The following is a 20,612-nucleotide window of genomic DNA, read 5'->3' as shown; positions in this document are numbered from 1 at the left end:
CGGCGACAAATGCGCGATGACAAAATCGCGCATAGGTACATTATAACCCTAACCCTTTTTCGATTTTATTGTGCTTGTCATCGCGCTTTTGTCGGCGCGAATTTGACGTCGCGAATTTGTGGGCGCGGTTTTGATGTCGCGGTTTAATCGGCGCTATTTTGTCGGCGCGCATATGTCTATCGCGCAATTGTCGGGTCACGCTCTCAAAGCATACAAGCACACCCCTACTGGCAGCTTCCTTTAAAAAAAAGAAACGTTACTTCAAAACAATAAAATAGCCCTCCAAAGGTGAGGGCTTATTTTTGCTCTTGGACAGGAGGGGGTTTTCTTTTGTGCCCCCCCCCCCCCCGGATCCCCAGCAACTGAACATCCGTTATTATTTTCAGACGCTCGACCTGGAGAATATTTTAAAGAGTGTGTCACACACCATTTAATGCCCAAAGTAGATGGGAGGTGGTAACTAAGGCCTCAACGGTTATCTGTTGGCTGTATTGCATTGTGCTTTGGTCCAAATAAACATCCCCCCCCCCCTTCTGCAACCTAAAAACTCTAGTCAGACATTTTAGAATGGGTTTTTTTTTTTTACTTTTAATTTTAAAAAGGTGCTGAAGTGCCATCTAGTGGAGGTTTCTTTGTCTCCTAATTCCAACTAAGCCAGAGAGACCCAGACAAAATCATTTAGTCGCAAATTCAATCCCAGAAGCAAACATTTCAGATCTTCTTTGATGAACTATTCCTTGAGTTAAGAGCTCAGGATGAATCAGGGCCACCAGCTCAGTCTAACAGTTATCTGTGCATAGACCCAACTAGCTCAAACATTGGAACTGTTAATTACCTAATACTAATTATTTTCCAAGCTATTATTCAATGCTGATTAATTTCCCTCTTTAGAGAAATACAAAATGCATTATTTAATAGCAATAGCAGTTAGTAGTTAGACTTATATTCTGCTTCATAGGGCTTCCAGCCCTCTCTAAGCGGTTGACAGAGTCAGCATATTGCCCCCAACAACAATCCGGGTCCTCATTTCACCCACCTCGGAAGGATGGAAGGCTGAGTCAACCTTGAGCCGGTGAGATTTGAACTGCCGAACTGCAGATAACAGTCAGCTGAAGTGGCCTGCAGTACTGCACCCTAACCACTGCGCCACCTCGACTATTTATTTGATTTACCTTCTGCTTTTTATTTAGGAGTTTACGGTAGTACTGTAATACGGTAGCATATAGAGCACTTCCTCCTTCCATCTTTCTGACAATATCTCTGTGAGATAGGCAGGGCCAGGAAAATGGGGCTCAAGAGCCGCATGTGGCTCTTTCATCTCTCTGCTGCGGCTCCCTGTCGCCAGTTGGCTCCACAGTTGATAGGGCTTTCGGTTAGGACAAGTAGAGGAAAAATGACGCCATGCTAGGAGGAGACTCTATTGTGGGGGAACCAGACTTCTGGTCCGCTTCAGAATTGAACAGGGGGGCTTCCGGTTAGGACCTTTGTGGCTTTTTGAGTGTTTAAGGTTGCCGACCCCAGGGCTGGACTAAGACAGAGTGACCTGCCCAACATTATCCAGTAAGCTTTTGTGATTGTGTGTGTATAAGAGCCGAGGTGGCGCAGTGGTTAAATGCAGCACTGCAGGCTACTTCAGCTGACTGCAGTTCTGCAGTTCGGCTGTTCAAATCTCACCGGCTCAAAGGTTGACTCAGCCTTCCATCCTTCCGAGGTGGGTAAAATGAGGACCCGGATTGTTGTTGGGGGCGATATGCTGACTCTAGAGAGGGCTGAAAGCCCTATGAAGCGGTATATAAGTCTAACTGCTATTGCTATATGTATCTGAGCCAGTTTTTGAATCCCTGCAGTTTTTTTTGGGGGGGGGGGGAAAGGTTTTTCAGGGGTGATTTCTAAATGCCTCCTTATTATGGCTGAGAGCGATTGACTGGTCCGAGAAGACACAGCTGGCTTTGCGTCCAAAACAGGGCTAGAATTCCTGGTTTCTAACTCTTTGTGGTTGAGAATGGACTAAAGTCTGATTCATCCCAGTTCTACCCCAACGCCTTAATCCTTATACCACACAGTTAAGATAGCAGATTCAGCCTTGTGTTAATATGGCTTTTGAAGAGACTACATATTAAAAAAAAAAGAAGACCATGGACTCTTCAACATATTTTAATTTCCCTTCCCTCATTTGTACAGCAATATCAACAAAATCTACACCAGAAATTTTGAAAAGTAGCAGTTACAGCATTGATAAGATATATAAAACAATTCTATACATGACTATCCAGGAAAAGAATATTGCTATTTTTTTTTCATCCGGAGCCGCCGTTTGATGATTTCGTGATCAGTTTCCTTTTGATCCTCAAAGATCTAAAAAAAAAAAAAATTAAAAAGTTTTCTAACCAATCAGGTACGCAGATACTACTTGGTCAAAGTGTGAGAATCAGAGCAAACTCTTTCTCGGAACAATAAAGAAGACGCTGAACCTCCAGGGTTTACAAGAGGTTTCAAGTTAGAAAGGCCAGTGATCAAGTAACTCTGGTGCTCAAATAACTGCACGATGTTCAATCAAAAGGTTCCACCACAAATGCGCGAACGACAAAAGCGCGTGTGACTAAACCGCGGTGACAAAACCGTGCCGTCAAAACCGCTGCGACGAATGAGCGCTGAAGCACGCCGACAACAGCGCACCGACAGAAGCGCGCTGTAACATAACCCTAAAAATAACCCTAAACCTAACCCTAAACCTTACCTTAACTTAAATCGCGCTTCTGTCGGCGCACTGTTGTTGGCGCACTGTTGTTGGCGCGCTTTTGACATCGCGGTTTTAGCGCCGCAGTTTTGTTGGTGCGCTTTTGACGTTCGCACTTATGTCGTGCCACACAATCAAACTTGGTACACAGATGACTTACCTCTGGAAATACATACTGGGAGAAGCAGGGGGAATACATCCATGGTGTGTGTGTGTATGTGTTCCTGCATAACTCTGTAACACCTGGGCCGTTAAGGAGAGCGAGTGTGGGGTTCCAAGAATGACAATTGTTTGTGATGTGAGTTCCTTCGCAGCTTCCTCTGGAAAGCCAGTCATGAAATTCACCCTCCAGTGGGGAAGCGCCTGATGGATTTGGGGCAAAGTGCCAGGATTGTAGACAGTGGGGGAAAGACGAGCGCATGGGACGGGGAAGGGAGAGGGCAGGAATGATGGGCATGGGAATAGGAGGAAGAAAGGCCCCTCTCAATTGAACAGGGGGCTTCCGGTTAGGACCTTTGTGGCTCTTGGTATCACCCCATTAAACGAGTGACTTGACCTATAGTTTAACAAGTGTAAATGCAATTGTTACGGTTTAGCATTTTAAGCTAATTATCTTAGGACCCATTTCAACGAAGATTGAGATAACAGAATTGCTCTGAAACATTAACCAGTGGTTTAATTGTGTGATTATTATCTGTTTTATTTGTACCTTGAACAAACCAGAAACATAGGTGACCTCCTCCAGCACAGCTATAAGGTATATCTGAATATTGGGCTCAATAAAGCTTCTAAACCTAAATAGTATCACGAATCTCACCTAAAAGTAATAAAAACAAGCCGAATGCAAATACAGGTAATGGACTTTGCTTGCTCTTCTCGGCTTTATTTATGATTAAGCTGTTTACTTTTAATTTGGATAGAATGCTTCATTCGGGTTGACCCATATCAGGACATTATGATTTTGTATTAATCTTGCAGTTGAGAAGTGGGGCAGGACGTAAGCTTAAGCATAGAGCCGAGGTGGCGCAGTGGTTAGGGTGCAGTACTGCAGGCCACTTCAGCTGACTGTTATCTGCAGTTCAGCGGTTCAAATCTCACCAGCTCAAGGTCGACTCAGCCTTCCGTCCTTCCGAGGTGGGTGAAATGAGGACCCAGGCTGTGGGGGCAATTTGCTGACTCAATTTGCTAAAAATCCATAAACCACTTAGAGAGGGCTGAAAGCCCTATGAAGCGGTATATAAGTCTAAGTGCTATTGCTATAGATAGGGAGACAGTTAAGGAGAACAGACATGGAATGCAATAGGAAATGCATCTGTTTCAGTTATTTTCCCAGAAGATGGCAGAGATGGGCCAAGTAATAATGGAATTTTTTTTAAAAAAATATCCTAAATATATGTTGTCGCTCTATACAATATATCGGTATCATAGTCTATAATATCTATCCGTCACCTATTTCTCTACCTTTCTTTCAGAGAAACCTGTAAAATTGATTTAATATACAGATAGTCCTCAACTTACAACAGTTTGTTGAATGACCGTTCAAAGTTACAATGGCCCTGAAAAAAAGTGACTTACGGCTATTTTTCGGACTTACAACTGTTGCAGCATCCCCACAGTTACGGGAGCAAAATTTAGATGCTTGGCAACTGACTTGTATTTCGGGCGATTGTGGTGTCCCCTTTTGCGACCTTCTGACAAGCAAATGGGGTGGCCATATTCACTCAACAACCGTGTTACTACCTGAACAAATGCAGTGATTCACTTCCCAACTGTGGCAAAATAGGTTTCAAGATGGAGCAAAACTCCCTTAACAATTGTCTCGCTTAGCAACCGAAATTTTGAACTCAATGGTGGCTGTAAGTTGAGGACTACCTGATAGTACAAAAACCTAAAACTTATCCCCCTTGCCAAGCAAAAACATAGAAACTCCTGCCACTGCCCTCATCTTTGACCTAACTTTATTTCTCCTGGGCATCATGAGCTTTTTTACAACATCATTTCTAAAACATGTCAAGTTTCACGTTTATTAGAATTTGTATGCCGCCCACTCCCAGGGGACTCTGGGCGGCTCACAATAGACAAGAAACCTTTAAATTTAAAAATAAAATAAGGTAAAAATACAATGTTTAAAATTCACATCACCCATTCCATCTAAGCGGGGCTGGATATCAATCAACAGCCCCAGGCCTGCCGGAACAGCCAGGTCTTAACGGCTTTACGGAAGGCCGGGAGAGTGGTAAGGGTCCGGATCTCTACGGGTAGATCGTTCCACAAGACCGGCGCAGCAACAGAGAAGGCCCTCCCCCGGGGAGTCGCCAACCGGCATTGTCCGGTTGACAGCACCCGGTGGAGGCCCAACCTTGTTGGTCATTGGGAGGTAAATGGCAGGAGGCGGTATCTCAGGTAGCCAGGTCCTAAACCATGAAGGGCTTTATAAGTAACGACTAGCACCTTGAAGAGCATCCAGAGACCAATAGGAAGCCAGTGCAGCTCGCGGAGGATAGGTGTAATATGGGTGTATCTAGATACACCCATTATCGCTCGCGCGGCTGCATTCTGGACCAGCTGTAGTCTTCGAACGCTCTTCAGGGGCAGCCCCATGTCTCCCCTCCACCCACCCACCCCAAAAATAAGATATAGTTTCCAGCTTTCAAAAGGCTGTACACTCTGAATTGATCAAAATGCTTCGTGGAATCACTTACTACAGGCCCAGAAAATTCAACCGGAGTAGAAATATTAGTTGAGTGCAGCTTCCGCTTAGCTTTTTTGGGTTTTTCATCATTTTTCTTAACAGTCTCTTCATCAGTAGATTTGGGAGATTTCATTGTCGCCATCAGCTTCTTTGCTGGAAAGGGAACAGTAGGAAACATTTGTTTTTTTAAAAATTCAACACAGTCCAATTCTATCTTATTTGCTCTATTTGTATCTAGACCGGGGTTTTTTCGAATTGCATTCTGTGAAAGTCTAGCATTGCATAAAGAAGTACAGGCAGTTCTCTGATTTAGACCATCGGCGATTCAAAAAGTTTAAAGACTAATCTTTCTCAATTAAAATCCTTCCTTCCTTCTTCTGGAAGTTATCCTTAAAAGTCATGATTCATACAACTGAAATTCATACAACTGAAATTAAGGAGCCGAGGTGGCGCAGTGGTTAGGGTGCAGCACTGCAGGCCACTTCAGCTGACCGTTATCTGCAGTTCAGCGGTTCAAATCTCACCGGCTCAAAGGTTGACTCAGCCTTCCATCCTTCCGAGGTGGGTGAAATGAGGACCCAGACTGTGGGGGCAGATATGCTGACTCTGTAAACCGCTTAGAGAGGGCTGAAAGCCCTATGAAGCGGTATATAAGTCTAACTGCTATTGCTATTTTCTGCCTTCCTTATGCGTATCTTTATAAATAATTGTATGTACATTCCATTATCTACATGCAGTCCAGCACATTTTCTTTAATATGCTGTTTATTCTCTGACTTGATTCTCTGACTCATTTTATCCTGTAAGAAGTTAGCACTCACCCCTCTCCTAGAAAAATGAGATACTTTAGGAAATATTAAAAGGACAGAATATTTCCCCTAAAAGAGGCAGAAACTCATCCCCCACCACCTTTGTTAATGGGCCATTAAGGCTTGTGCCAGTTAATTAGCAATAGCAGTTAGACATATATACCGCTTCATAGGGCTTTCAGCCCTCTCTAAGCGGTTTACAGAGTCAGCATATCGCCCCCAACAACAATCCCGGTCCTCATTTTACCCACCTCGGAAGGATGGAAGGCTGAGTCAACCCTGAGCCGGTGAGATTTGAACAGCCGAACTGCAGTCAGCTGAAGTAGCCTGCAGTGCTGCATTTAACCACTGCGCCACCTCGGCTCATGTCCAAGTGAGAATTTGAAACCGGTTCTTCCTTGTTTTTAGTTCAACAGTTTATCACGCCGTGTTTTTAAGATTTTACAGAACCTTTCTAAGAGGTATGCAAGGATTCTGGATTTAAAATTGTTCGAGCTCAAAAACAGACCCTTCTCTCCAAGAATCTCAAACCTTCTGGGGGAGCCTTAAAGTCAAAATGACACTGTTTTGAATTCAAAATAGGGCTGGCTTTTACACTTCCAGAATTGTCAAGGCAGCATTGGAAGGTTTCCAGTAATTTTGGAACAGCTGATTCAAACTCAAAAGAGAACATGTTGAACTTGAAATACTTTACAGGCTTCTAGAGGCAATCACTTCAGGAAAGGGCTAGCACTCCAGTTAAAGACCTGTCTCTGAATGAGGTGAGGCTGAAACTAATTAAATTAGTCCCTCCAGCGAAGTATTACAAGCAATTAAAAAAAACACCCCCAAGAGCACAAGCGATGCCCAAAAATGGATTTCTTCAGCTGCGTCGTTTAAACATCAACCATCTCTTTTAAAATATGCAGCCTTCCAGAGGGAACAACAGAAATAACAGAAATAATAATGCAATAAGCTTCTTTTGTTTTGCTGATTACCTTTTGTCTGTATGATTGCAGGGGAATTCTGCAAGAGATTGCCAAATTTGTATAGGGTTCCACCTGGGGATGCTGTGGATTGTATATTTGATGCATGTTTATTTCTTAAGGAATAATTATTCCTGAGAACGACGTCAGGAGGAGAGGTCTGAAGTAATAGAAAACATTAAAACATATTTGAAACATCTATTGCCCAGTGCAGCCACAATCACTCAGGGAAGACAAGGGAGGAGGTGGGGAAGGCAAGGATGGAAAATTCTCACACCAAATTGAATAAAGTCAGGAGCCAAGAAAAAAGTCTCCTATTAGGCCGAAAGACTGAGATTAAACTGGGAGTCAGGAAGTGAGGCAGAGGGGAGTGGCCTCAATTTAACCTCAGTCTCAAGGCAAATGGGGTCTGGGAATATCCCCTCAATGACTCCTCCCACGGGATCACCGAGGAGACCATGTGGTTTACATAATTGCTCAAATCGGAAACGTATGCAATCTAATAATTATTATATCATCAAAATAAAGGTTTTCCCGTGACAAAGTACTGCCACAGCATTATATTAAAAGTTATTAACTCGCATACCTTTTTTCCTTGTCTCCTTAATGAATCAGACCACACATTCGTATTAGCTGTTAATTTTACATTCTTTTCATTTTCATTTTTCAAGGAGTCCTTAGAAAGAGAAAGGTGTATTTAGTAATGAGTTACAGTCACGATATTGGATTGTTAAATTCTTTTTAGAGGGAAATGGGACAGCTTTAACCAAGACTTCTAATCTTTTCACACACTGGACAGAGCATGTAACCACAGACAATTAAAAAAAAATAACATTTTTTAAAAGCCAAACTCTTACGAGCTCTCATGGGATGGCATTTACATCTCATTATATATTTGCTATGGTTCATCTTAAATTCAAATTAAATCCAAGGCAAATTTTCCAATAATCATGAATTATTCCATTAGGGACAAAGCAATCTGTGATTTTCTAGATGTTATAACCTCAAGGAATTTCAGCAAAGGAAGAGAAATACTGTCAAATTCATTTTAGCTGCATTTATAATTCTGTCCTGTTCTGTATTAATTCCATATTGTTTAATCTGTGAATGTGGAAAAAAACACACACCATGCTTCCAAAATTAAGTTAAACTGTTCTGCCATTTTTATCCACTTTATACATTTGTCTATTATTCTTTTTGCAAAAAAGAAAAGTTTTGCTTTGTATTAAATTGTTTTTTGCTTTATATTAAATTGAACACCATTCCGATTTTAGAATGAAGGACTCAGGATCAGTCAAAGGTCTCTGGGAGAACCTTCAGCAATTTCTCCCTGAACACCATAGCAATAGCAGTTAGACTTATATACCGCTTCATAGGGCTTTCAGCCCTCTCTAAGTGATTTACAGAGTCAGCATATTGCCCCCACAGTCTGGGTCCTCATTTTACCCACCTCAGAAGGATGGAAGGCCTTAAGCCGGTGAGATTAGAACCACTAAACTGCAGATAACAGTCAGATGAAATGGCCTGTAGTACTGCATCCTAACCACTGCGCCACCTTGGCTCTGTGGATTCTGAGTGCTGAGATTTTTCACTAAGTATATCAGAGTGGCAGGATTTTAATCTAATATATACAGGCCCTTCTTAAGCAAAGATGAATACTTGCAATCCATGCACAAGCATTAGTTTGTGCTTCAGACTGAATTTAGAGATGGGCACAATATTGTATTGCTCATTACATTCCTCATGAATAAAAAAAAAGTCTAAATAGGAGGGATGGATGATACAAATAAACACGTTATTGGTATCAATTTCCACTTATGCATTTAAGCAAATGCTATAAATTGGCATCAAATGACATGACTTGCCGTATTCTTTGGAGTATAAGACCCACCGGAGTATAAGATGCACCAAGGTTTTGAAGAGGCAAATTTAAAAAAAGTAGGTAGGTAGATAGAGGGATAGAGAGAGAGAGAAAGAGAGAGAAATATAGTAGGTAGGTAGGTAGAGAGAGGTTAGTTAGTTAGTTAGTTAGTTAGGCAGGCAGGCAGGCAGGCAGGCAGGCAGGCAGGCAGAGGGAAACAGAGAAAAAGGGATAGAGAGAGAAATTTTCGCAAGATTTACAGAGTGCAAAAAAATTTTTTCCCCCTTTTGGAAAGCTCTTTAACTGATTGATGAGAATTAGATTGATCAAGTGCTGTGCCAGCAGAAACAAAGTCTTAGGTGCTGCAGATTGTCCGCGATTTCCTTCTCCAGCACATGGATAAATACACCTAGAAACATCTACCTAACTACCTACTCTTTCCCTCTCTACCTATGTATATATTTCTCTCTCCCTCTATCTACCTACTTACCCTCTGTCTCTCCCTTTTTATCTATTGTATTGCTCTCTCTCTCTCTACTTACTCTCTCCCTAACTACCTACTGTATTTCTCTGTCCCCCCCTCTATCTACCTACATACCTATCTACTCTCTCTCTCCTTACCTACCTATTGTATTTCTCTTTCTCTCTCTATCCCTCTACCTACCAACCTACCTACTCTCTCCCTACCTATCTATTGCATTTCTCTATTTCTCTCTCTATCCCTCTACCTACCAACCTACCTACTCTCTCTCCCTCACTTCCTATCTTATTTCTCTCTCTCTCTCTCTGTATCCCTCTACCTACCAAACCTACTCTCTCTCTCTACCTATCTACTGTATTTCTCTCTCTCTCTCTCTGTATTTCTCTCTCTATCCCTCTACCTACCTACCCTCTGTGTCTCCCCCTAGCTACCTACTGTATTTCTCTCTCTCTCTCTAGTTCTCTCTCTCTCTCTTTATCTACCTACCTTCCTACCCTCACTCTCCCCCTACCCACCTAATGTATTTCTCTCTCTTTCTCTCCCTCTCTATCTACCTACATACTTTTTAAAAAATTTGCCCCTTCAAAACCTTGGTGCGTCTTATACTCTGGTGGGTCTTATACTCTGAAAAATATGGCATATCCTTTGGTGATTTAACAACCAACTTTTTAGATTTCTTTCAGAAGTACTATTTCCAGAAGTGTATAAGAAACATACTAAGAATATTTCCTTTCTTCCAAACATGGTAGGTACCTCATCCATAGTGCAGCTCTTCCTTTTTCTTGTCCGGGGCACCTTAAGAGTCACAGTGGAAGGGATCCCTTGATGCTTTATTTCCATCTTATTGGGCTGCAAAGGTGAAAACTGAATTTCCATTTCAGATTTTGGAAAGCGGCTAGTTTTTTCACTCTCAGAAGACACTTCATAAGAATCTAAGACAGCATCTGGTTGGTCCTACAAGCACAATAACATGACATTAAATATAAAGCAGAGGGAAAAAACTATTTGCTTTGCCCTTAAAATGAGGAGGAGAACAAACAATTTTGGTGAGAATAAGGCGAGCAACTGAACAGAAATCTCTTTTAAAAAGCGACTCTTTTGCACACACTGTCATTATTCAAATCTTTGTAGTAGGTCTTATACTGTAATGTCAAAAAATTGTCCTATCAAAGGGGAATTCAATGAAGTACAGTTTTACTGGAGGAGAGAACACTGAAAAGCAGCGCAGAAGTGCATCAATAAAGCTAAAGGGATTTACTCCCAGAAGGCCAGTTTTATCTGAAAATACCTTCATGGTATTGGATCTGGGTACTTGAGAGACCGCCTGCTGCCAATTACCTCCCACAGACCCGTTAGATCTCACAGGGTTGGCCTCCTCCGGGTGCCATCTACCAGCCAATGCCACCTGGCTATTACCCGGGGGAGGGCCTTCTCTGTGGCAGCTCCGGCCCTCTGGAATGAACTCCCCGCAGGGATTCGGACCCTCACCTCTCTCCAGGCCTTCCGAAAAGCCGTCAAAACCTGGCTTTGCCGGCAGGCCTGGGGGTGATGAGTTCCCTTCCCCTCTCGACATGTATGGTTGTGCGACTGTTGTCTACTTTTATCATTTGTATTTTGTCTTTTTATGTTCCCCCTTTTTTTCCCCCCTTGAATTGTTCGCCGCCCTGAGTCCTCCCGGAGAAGGGCGGCATACAAGTAATAAAATACAAATACAACTAAATATCTTTCAGTGCAGCAAAATCCGATACCGAGAAGCAGAATGCTTTGGGCCTCAATTCTATATCTAGGATTAAATGCCATTGAGCAAAATACAATCTTTCTGGATGGGCCCTTTTTTTAAAAAAAAAATATTTTGGAATCATTATTTGACTCCTGCTAACTGTGTGAACTAGTCTCTGCAGTTTTCTTGGCAAGATATTTGGAAATGGAAATGCTATTTCCTCTTCCCTAGGGCTGAGACGGAATGACTGCCAAGGTTAGCCAGATGGTTTTTTTCCCCCCCCCTAAAGCAGAACAAACTCACAATCTCCTAGTTTCTAGCCTGATGCCCTAACCATACACCAAATAAGGTGGGGGCTTACCTGAATATTACCTTCTGAAGATACCTTGTTAGACTTCGGCTGTAATGAGCCATTTGACAAGTTAGTTTGTTTATCTTTAAGCTGTGGAAGAAAGAATTTGATGGGACTTTAAGATCTGCATTGTTCAGAAATACACACGATTTTGCTGCCACCAGTGGTATAAGAGGACGAGGAACCTGATTTCTACCACACTGGGTGACCACATGCTGAAATATCTTCCTAATAGAATACCACTCCATTGCAACTTTATTGAGCCGAGATGGCGCAGTGGTTAAATGCAGCACTGCAGGCTACTTCAGCTGACTGCAGTTCGGCTGTTCAAATCTCACCGGCTCAAGGTTGACTCAGCCTTCCATCCTTCCGAGGTGGGTAAAATGAGGACCCGGATTGTTGTTGGGGGCGATATGCTGACTCTGTAAACCGCTTAGAGTGGGCTGAAAGCCCTATGAAGCGGTATATAAGTCTAACTGCTATTGCTATTATCTCCTGCTCCAAGTACCTTGTTTTTTCAATCATGATAATAATGTATGCTGCATTGTAAAATTATGGGCTGTCTGCTTGAGAAAATGGCACCTGAATGTGTCAGGCTACCTGGAACGAAACACATTTTTTTTTAAAAAAAGTTTTATGGTAACTTGGAAGTTTGCTGTAGATAATCAGATAAAGCAACCCCTTTCTTCTTAATACCTCCAAAATTGTCTGCATAAGCAACTGGTAACAGATGATTGCTAAACTACACATGACTTCTAGTATTGTGCCAGCCACATTCAGCAAAATATAGGTCATTTGGGGGTAATATTATTTTTTGTCTTGGGTGGGATAATGATTGGGAGACTTCTGGGAGACAACACCCCCATTTCTACTCTTATTCTTCCCCAGCAACCCAAAAATTGCAGGGCTAACATTTGGCCACTGTGATGCTCAAATGTGGCAACACAATTCTGAGCCGCTGGAAGAGATAAAAAAATGTGAGCAGTTTGCCTCCAAAACTTTGTTTTCTCCTCTCCACAAATATCCCACTAAAGGAAAAATAAAAAAATAAATCCAGCTATACCCCTTTAAGAGCCGAGGTGGCGCAGTGGTTAAATGCAGCACTGCAGGCTACTTCAGCTGACTGCAGTTCTGCAGTTCGGCTGTTCAAATCTCACCAGGCTCAGGGTTGACTCAGCCTTCCATCCTTCCGAGGTGGGTAAAATGAGGACCCGGATTGTTGTTGGGGGCAATATGCTGACTCTGTAAACCGCTTAGAGAGGGCTGAAAGCCCTATGAAGCGGTATATAAGTCTAACTGCTATTGCTATGCTATATCTATCGCTATATCTATCTATCTATCTATCTATCTATCTATCTATCTATCTATCTATCTATCTTCTGTATCTATCTTATCTATTATCTATCCATCCAAGGCTTAAGGTTGACTCAGCCTTCCATCCTTCCGAGGTGGGTAAAATGAGGACCCGGATTGTTATTGGGGGCAATATGCTGACTCTGTAAAGCACTTAGAGAGGGCTGAAAGCCCTATGAAGTGGTATATAAGTCTAACTGCTATTGCTATTGCTTTAATGACATTAAATGTGACTTCCCCAGTTGATTGCAGGAATAAATTGAGACCCTCAAAGCAAAAATATTTTTTTTTAAATGGTGGGCATTGTTTTTCTTCCTCACACAAACATTTTTTTTAATTGAAATTTTTTTTTTTAAAAAAGGCTTTTACAAATATTAACCTCTCCTCCCCCCCTCCCCCCCGAGCCCCCCCCTCCAACCTCCCCCCCCCCGAGTTCCCAGAACAAATAGAGGGTATAAATCTTTAACAAAGATGTTCTAAAATAAACTTTAAAAAAGTTAGTATCATCTTTCATTTGAGCTTTAACTCCCCTTTTGTTAGGCTAACTCTAAACAGATTATATCATTCCTTCCTTCTTCAGTCATAAACTATCTGGATTTTTCTTAGTCCCGTATTTATTTTGAATATAGTCAATCCATCTTTTCCACTCCAGTTTATATCTCTCATTTGAGTGGTCCTTGAGATATGCTGATATTTTAGCCATCTCTGCTAAGTTTGTTACTTTTAATGTCCATTCTTGAATAGTAGGCAAATCTTCCTTCTTCCAGTATTGCGCCACTAACAGACTCGCTGCCGTTATTAAATGCAATATCAAGTTAGTCTCTATAACAGTACAATCAGTAGTTATACCTAACAGGAATAACTGAGGGGTAAACTCTATCCTTTTTTAAAGAACATTTTGCATAATCCACCATATTTTTATCCAGAATGCTTTAACCTTTTTACAAGTCCACCATATATGGTAATATGTAGCATCACACATTTTTTTAACAACAATAACCTACCATTAATAGCCTTTAATTTATGAATTTAACCAATTTAGGAGAGTACAAAGAAGAACAATTGCTAAAGATCCTAATAGAAAGAAGTGTTGTGCTGATTTAATCCTTTCTAATCATTCTCTTCCAAACTAAGCATAGTTGAAAGTTAACCAGACTAGAGTTTTGTTCAATTTAGAGAAACTGCTCCAATATTAGATTTTTAAGTGAGTAGGCTCTGGCATGCTTAGCTAAACTTTAACTAATAATTCATGCTGGATCAGAGTACAAGCAGTGCACGATCAATATTTCATATTGTATATATGGGAAGGTTCAATCGTCAACAAAGATTTGTTTTGCCCATTTTCAGAAATAAGCCAGTTTCTGGAAGACAGGGAAAAAATTATCTTGATATTTGCAACCATTAAATTGCCTCCTGATTTGCCTTCCTGCCAATAAGTTCTCTTTTAAACTTATTTATAATAACTCTTCTCTTTTTTGGAAAGGCTTTATGAAACAAAAAGAAAAAAATATGCTGGATGAGGAAAATAGACCAGAGGTGGGTTCCTACCAGTTCGCACCAGTTCGGTACAACCGGTTCGTCAAATCTACCAAACCAGTTAGAAGAGGTTCCACCAGTGGACCCGGAAAGCAGGCCACACCTACAGAAGAGGTTCCAGAAAATTTTTGAAACCCACCACTGACACACACACACACACACACAGACTCACACAGAGAGAGCAAGAGAAAGAAAAGAAGAAAGAAAGAAAAAAGGAAAAAAGAAAGAAAAAGTGAGAGAGAGATGAAAGAAAAAAGGAAAAAGGGACAGAGAGATAAAAGGAAGGGGAGAGAGAGAGAGAGAGAGAGAGAGAGAGAGAACATGGCCGGCAAGCCACTCCCACCAGGTCACATGGCCGGCAAGCCACTCCCACAAAGGAGGCCACACCCACAGAGTAGGTTCGAAAATTTTTTGAAACCCACCACTGAAATAGACCCACCAAATTCCAGTTTTAATCTTCTAAGGCAAGGGTCTCCAACCATGGCATTCCACAAACTGGGCCACACAAACAAGTAAAACCCCATCCATGGAATGCAGGGAGCATGCAAACCATACCCCCTTCAGACCGTGGGAAAAAACTCTTTCCCGGGAACCGGTCCCTGGTGCCCAAAATTTGGGAGCCATTGTTCTAAGGAATCTTAAGTTTCTTGCTCTTCCAATGGCTATGACTTGATTACTGGATCACCACTGGGGGGGGTGGGTGGGGGGGGAGGGCACTGTTTATGGTGTTGGGCTCTTCAGGAAAGCTAATTATGGATTTACTTCCCCTTTCTTATTATGCGTGAATACAGTCCACAGAGATATTCTATGAGCTTCTTTATCTATAGAGGGACATTTGCAAGATGGGCTGGGTCTCTGATAGCATACATGCATACATCTGGTGTTTACGTGACCCTTCAAAACCGCGCTCGACTAAACCGTGCCCGATTAAACTGCGTCGCTGATGTCATCAACAGGGCGACAACAGCCAGAGCGGAGAAAAAAGGGCGCTTTAAATAGCGCTTTGAAAGCAAGCCGATTCAACTTAAGGTAAGGGTTAGGTTTAGGGTTAGCTTTAGTGTTAGGTTAAGGGTTAGGGTTAGGTTAAGGGTTAGGTTTAGGTTAAGGGTTAGGATTAGGTTTAGGGTTAGGTTAAGGGTTAGGTTTAGGGTTAGGATTAGGTTTAGGTTAAGGGTTAGGTTTAGGGTTAGGTTTAGGATTAGGGGGTTAGGTTTAGGTTTAGGTGTTAATTTTAGGTTTAGGGTTTACAGCGTGCTTCTGTCTCCGCACTGTTGTCGCCCTGTTGATGACGTCAGCGACGTGGTTTAGTCGGGCGCGGTTTAGTTGAGCGCAGTTTTGTGGTGGAACCCTGGTGTTAAGTCCTGAACTCAGATCCAATTATATATGTTCTCCAGGACAAATTCCAAAACAGAATGTGAATCGGTCAGCTGTTGGTTTTGCTTGGCTGCATTGGTTTTAACTCACAGGCTGTTTTTCAACTTAACAATCCTACATCTTGCAGCATGGTCAGAGTTGACCGGAGGAACTGATGTCATGACGACACGACATGCGATCTTGGAGTAATTTTCTTGGAGTAAATTCCCCTGGGCTAAGAAGAACTCCATTACCTGCATCGGCTTAGAGTCACTGGCCTCTTCCACCCGAGCTTTTTCTGCAGAGGAAATATTCTCATATCCAATCTTAGTTAGTTCCTTGGAATCATCATCTCGCAATTCTTCAGCAATAATTTTGTGCTCCTTTACAGGGGGGAGTGAAAAAAGAGACATTGTATATTTAGCTAAATAGATTCAGACAGGATCAATAAGAAGACAATTTAAAAGGCAGCGAAGTGTGGATCAATACGGGGATTTCAGTACATTTTCTGTTCAATAGTATTTAATTTAAACATATTCTTCAGTCATTGAAGCTGTAGCCTGGTTTTCCTTTGGGAATTTAAGATGATATTTATTTATTTCGAAAATTTATCTTGCTGCCCGCTTGCACATGGCGACTCAAGGCAGCTTGCAAGGACATAAAAACACAATATAAAAGAAATAGAAAATAATAAAGTAAAATAATAATAACCCCTCCACCCCGGCGACAACACACATTCATACTAGTCATTTAATGGGCTCCGTTCCGCACTGAGTTCCCCAGCCTTGCTGGCAGAACCACGTTTTCAGGTATACATGGGGAATCCTCTCCTCATTCTCTTTCAAAAATGTTTAAATAAAATAAGCCGACTTGGTTATTTGCAATATTTATAAACTATCCCAATCAGTGGAGATTCTAAGTCAATGATGGCTAACTTTTTTGTCATTGCGTGCTGAAAGTGCATGCTTGCAATGCCGCACCCCCTGCGCCACTGCGTATGTGTGCTCGCCCCCCCCCTTCCCATAGCAGTAGCAATAGCAGTTAGACTTATATACCGCTTCATAGGGCTTCCCATCTCTTCTGGTTTATTATTTTTTTTTATTGCTACATTCCTTTATTCCAGTGGTTCCCAAACTTGGCAACTTTAAGACTTGTGGACTTCAACTCCCAGAATTCTCCAGCTAGCTCTTCTGGCTGGAGAACTCTGGGAGTTGAAGTCCACAAGTCTTAAAGTTGCCAAGTTTGGGAACCACTGCTTTATTCTTTTATAATTCCCCTGTTTTTTTATAAGCTGTCACTGGAAATCAAGTGGCGTGTACATCAATTAATCAATGTTGTGAAGTGGCAATGGGTAGACACGAGTGCTCATGGACCATAGATGTCAAAAATGCCACATGATCGCCACAGCAAGGAAATCAATATGCATGAGCCGAGGTGGCGCAGTGGTTAAATGCAGCACCGCAGGCTACTTCAGCTGACTGCAGTTCTGCAGTTCGGCTGTTCAAATCTCACCGGCTCAAGGTTGACTCAGCCTTCCATCCTTCCGAGGTGGGTGAAATGAGGACCCAGACTGTGGGGGGCGATATCCTGACTCTGTAAACCTCTTAGAGAGGGCTGAAAGCCCAATGAAGCGGTATATAAGTCTAACTGCTATTGCTATTACCAGACATTTAACTATACAAACATGACCTTCCTTCTTTTATCACAGACATCTGACGTTTGGGAAAGAGGAAGTAGTAAAAAAAGGGGGAAGGTTTATTTTTAATTTATCAAAAAGTCCAACAGCATATTACATTTTTTAATAATACAATACAATACAATAGTAGAGTTGGAAGGGACCTCAGTTCTGCAGTTTGGCTGTTCAAATCTCACCGGCTCAGGGTTGACTCAGCCTTCCATCCTTCCGAGGTGGGTAAAATGAGGACCCAGATTGTGGGGGTGATATGCTGACTCTGTAAACCGCTTAGAGAGGGCTGAAAGCCCTATGAAGCGGTATAAGTCTAACTATTGCTATTGCTAGATAGGTAGAAAAAGAGAGAGAGAGAGATGTAGGTAGGTAGGTAGAGATACATAGATAGATTATAGATTGATAGATCGATAGATTGATCAATAGATAGGTGATATATAGATTATAGATAGATAGATAGATAGATAGATAGATAGATAGATGATAGATAGATAGATAGATAGATAGATAGATAGATAGATAGATAGATAGATAGATAGATAGGTTGACTCAGCCTTCCATCCTTCCAAGGTGGGTGAAATGAGGACCCAGACTGTGGGGGCGATATGCTGACTCTGTAAACTGCTTAGAGAGGTTTAGGTTTAGGTTTTAGGTTTTATTTGCATTTGTAGGCCGCCCTTTTCCCTGAGGGGACTCAGGGCGGCTCACAGAAAACCAGGGAAGGGGGAAATACAACATTGAGACAACAACACATAATAAAATAATGGGCAACATGCATACAACATTCGGGCGGGGTAGGAATCCTTATCCCCAGGCCTGACGGGCGAGCCAGTTCGCTGAAAGCCCTATGAAGCGGTATATAAGTCTAACTATTGCTATTGCTAGATAGATGATAGGTAGAAAAAGAGAGAGAGAGAGATGTAGGTAGGTAGGTAGAGATACATAGATAGATCATAGATTGATAGATTGATCAATAGATAGGTGATAGATAGATAGATTATAGATAGATAGATAGATAGATAGATAGATAGATAGATAGATAGATAGATAGATGATAGATAGATAGATAGATAGATAGATAGATAGATAGATAGATAGATAGATAGGTTGACTCAGCCTTCCATCCTTCCAAGGTGGGTGAAATGAGGACCCAGACTGTGGGGGTGATATGCTGACTCTGTAAACCGCTTAGAGAGGGCTGAAAGCCCTATGAAGCGGTATATAAGTCTAACTGCGATTGCTATTGCTACGTATGTACAAATCAGCAGGCCTTTGACAAGAACTTTATCTTCTTCTTTTTTTAACCTCACCTGTCCTCCCATGGTAGGCAAATTGAGAATAGCAGAGAAAAAAGACTTGTGAAGGAGTTAACAATACCCTACCAACCTTCCCAGAAGATTGCGGTATCGTCTTTTTCAATTCTTCCATTTCTTTATCTTTCTGCACGTTACTTGAGATTAGAGAACTCAGCTGAACTTCCAGAGCCGCCACCAACTGGTCTCTTTCTACCCGCCATCTCTGAAGGTCGTGGTTCTTTTCTGCCACCTGTTTTTCCTGGAGAGAAAACAGAGATGGTGATGATGGTGATGGCGACGAGGACAGGTGAGCTGTGGTTACCACGAATGATTCTTTGTAGTTTACAAATGTACAAAGCAAGTAAAATATAAAAGCCGATTAAAAATAGAATAGCAATAGCAGTTAGACTTATATACCGCTTCATAGGGCTTTCAGCCCTCTCTAAGCGGTTTACAGAGCCAGAAACAACCATGATGTCAGGTTCCGAAGAGTTAAGAAAAACAGCCGAACTGTTGAAAATTGAACTAACCAACAAGGCACTAAGGCAATGAATAAATTGTCAGAGCTGACATCCGGTGATGCTCACCACCTTTATACTTTAACTGGTATTTAGGCCCAGGGTATCTGCGAGACGGCCTACTGCCACCGGTAGCAATAGCAATAGCAGTTAGACTTATATACCGCTTCATAAGGCTTTCAGCCCTCTCTAAGCAGTTTACAGAGTCAGCATATATTTCCCCCACAGTCTGGGTCCTCATTTCACCCACCTCGGAAGGATGGAAGGCTGAGTCAACCTTGAGCCAGTGAGATTAGAACCGCTGAACTGCAGAGAACAGTCATCTGAAGTGGCCTGCAGTACTGCACCCTAACCACTGCGCCACCTCGGCTCTTCGGTAGCCTTCCACCGTCCAGTGCGATCCCACAGAGTTGGCCTCCTCAGGGTGCCGTCGGCCAGACAGTGTCGGCTAGCGACCCCCCAGGGGGAGAGCCTTCTCTGTGGGAGCGCCTTCCCTCTGGAACGAGCTGCCCCCGGAGCATCGTATAATCCCCGACCTCCGGTCCTTCCGACGCGCCCTAAAAAGTTGGCTTTTCCAGCAAGTTTCAAGTTTAATTTTATTTATAGGCCGCCCAATCCCGGAGGACTCCGGGAGGCTTACAGAAAGGGGAAAGAAAGAAAAAATAAAAGAAAATAAGAATAAAATAAAACAAGTTAAAAACAAGCCAGCCTGGCCTGAACAAAACAAAACAAATTATTGATCACTGTTAATTTGAATTTGAATTTTTTTTAAAAAAAATATCATTGTAAATTTTAATTGGGTTTGGGATATTCTACTTAATTTTTTTTTAAACTTTTGTATTATGTGTTTCTTTTAATGTTGTACGCCGCCCTGAGTCCTTGGGAGAAGGGTGGCATATAAATCTAATAAACCATAAACCTAAACCTAGGCTGCACACGCGCGCACACACACACACACACACACACACACACGTGCACACACACCCATCACCTCATGACCCAGAGTGGAAATCAATCAGCATGAATTGTTCTCAGTAAGTTATCAGTGAAAGTTCTCAGTGGAAACCATCTGGCAGTCAGTCATGAAGAGTTATGGAGAATTCTCAGCTGGATTGCTGGATAGAGCCGAGGTGGCACAGTGGGTAGAATGCAGTACTGCAGGCCACTTCAGCTGACTGTTATCTGCAGTTCAGGGGTTCAAATCTCACCGGCTCAAGGTTGACTCAGCCTTCCATCCTTCCGAGGTGGGTGAAA

The 20,612-nt window shown here is 42.2% G+C and overlaps 1 protein-coding gene across 1 annotated transcript in view; it reads right to left on the bottom strand.

The window, feature by feature from the left end:
- Window positions 1-2,138: 2,138 nt before the first annotated feature.
- The window catches only part of KIF20B (kinesin family member 20B), an 84,507-nt gene continuing 66,033 nt past the window's right edge, over window positions 2,139-20,612 (bottom strand). Inside the window, exons 27-34 of the mRNA XM_032232352.1 lie at window positions 18,932-19,099; window positions 16,113-16,241; window positions 11,626-11,706; window positions 10,298-10,498; window positions 7,789-7,878; window positions 7,215-7,362; window positions 5,440-5,582; window positions 2,139-2,355 (exon numbers count right to left, since the gene is read on the bottom strand). Of these exons, the coding sequence (XP_032088243.1) occupies window positions 2,287-2,355; window positions 5,440-5,582; window positions 7,215-7,362; window positions 7,789-7,878; window positions 10,298-10,498; window positions 11,626-11,706; window positions 16,113-16,241; window positions 18,932-19,099 (1,029 nt within the window). The 3' untranslated portion in view covers window positions 2,139-2,286. The remainder of the gene's footprint in view (window positions 2,356-5,439; window positions 5,583-7,214; window positions 7,363-7,788; window positions 7,879-10,297; window positions 10,499-11,625; window positions 11,707-16,112; window positions 16,242-18,931; window positions 19,100-20,612) is intronic.

The sequence above is a fragment of the Thamnophis elegans genome, chromosome 15 (genome assembly GCF_009769535.1).
Source record: "Thamnophis elegans isolate rThaEle1 chromosome 15, rThaEle1.pri, whole genome shotgun sequence".
In the NCBI taxonomy this organism is placed as follows: domain Eukaryota; kingdom Metazoa; phylum Chordata; class Lepidosauria; order Squamata; family Colubridae; genus Thamnophis; species Thamnophis elegans.
Note: the sequence above shows the minus strand (reverse complement) of the source record. Positions and strands in the feature narration are given on the sequence as shown.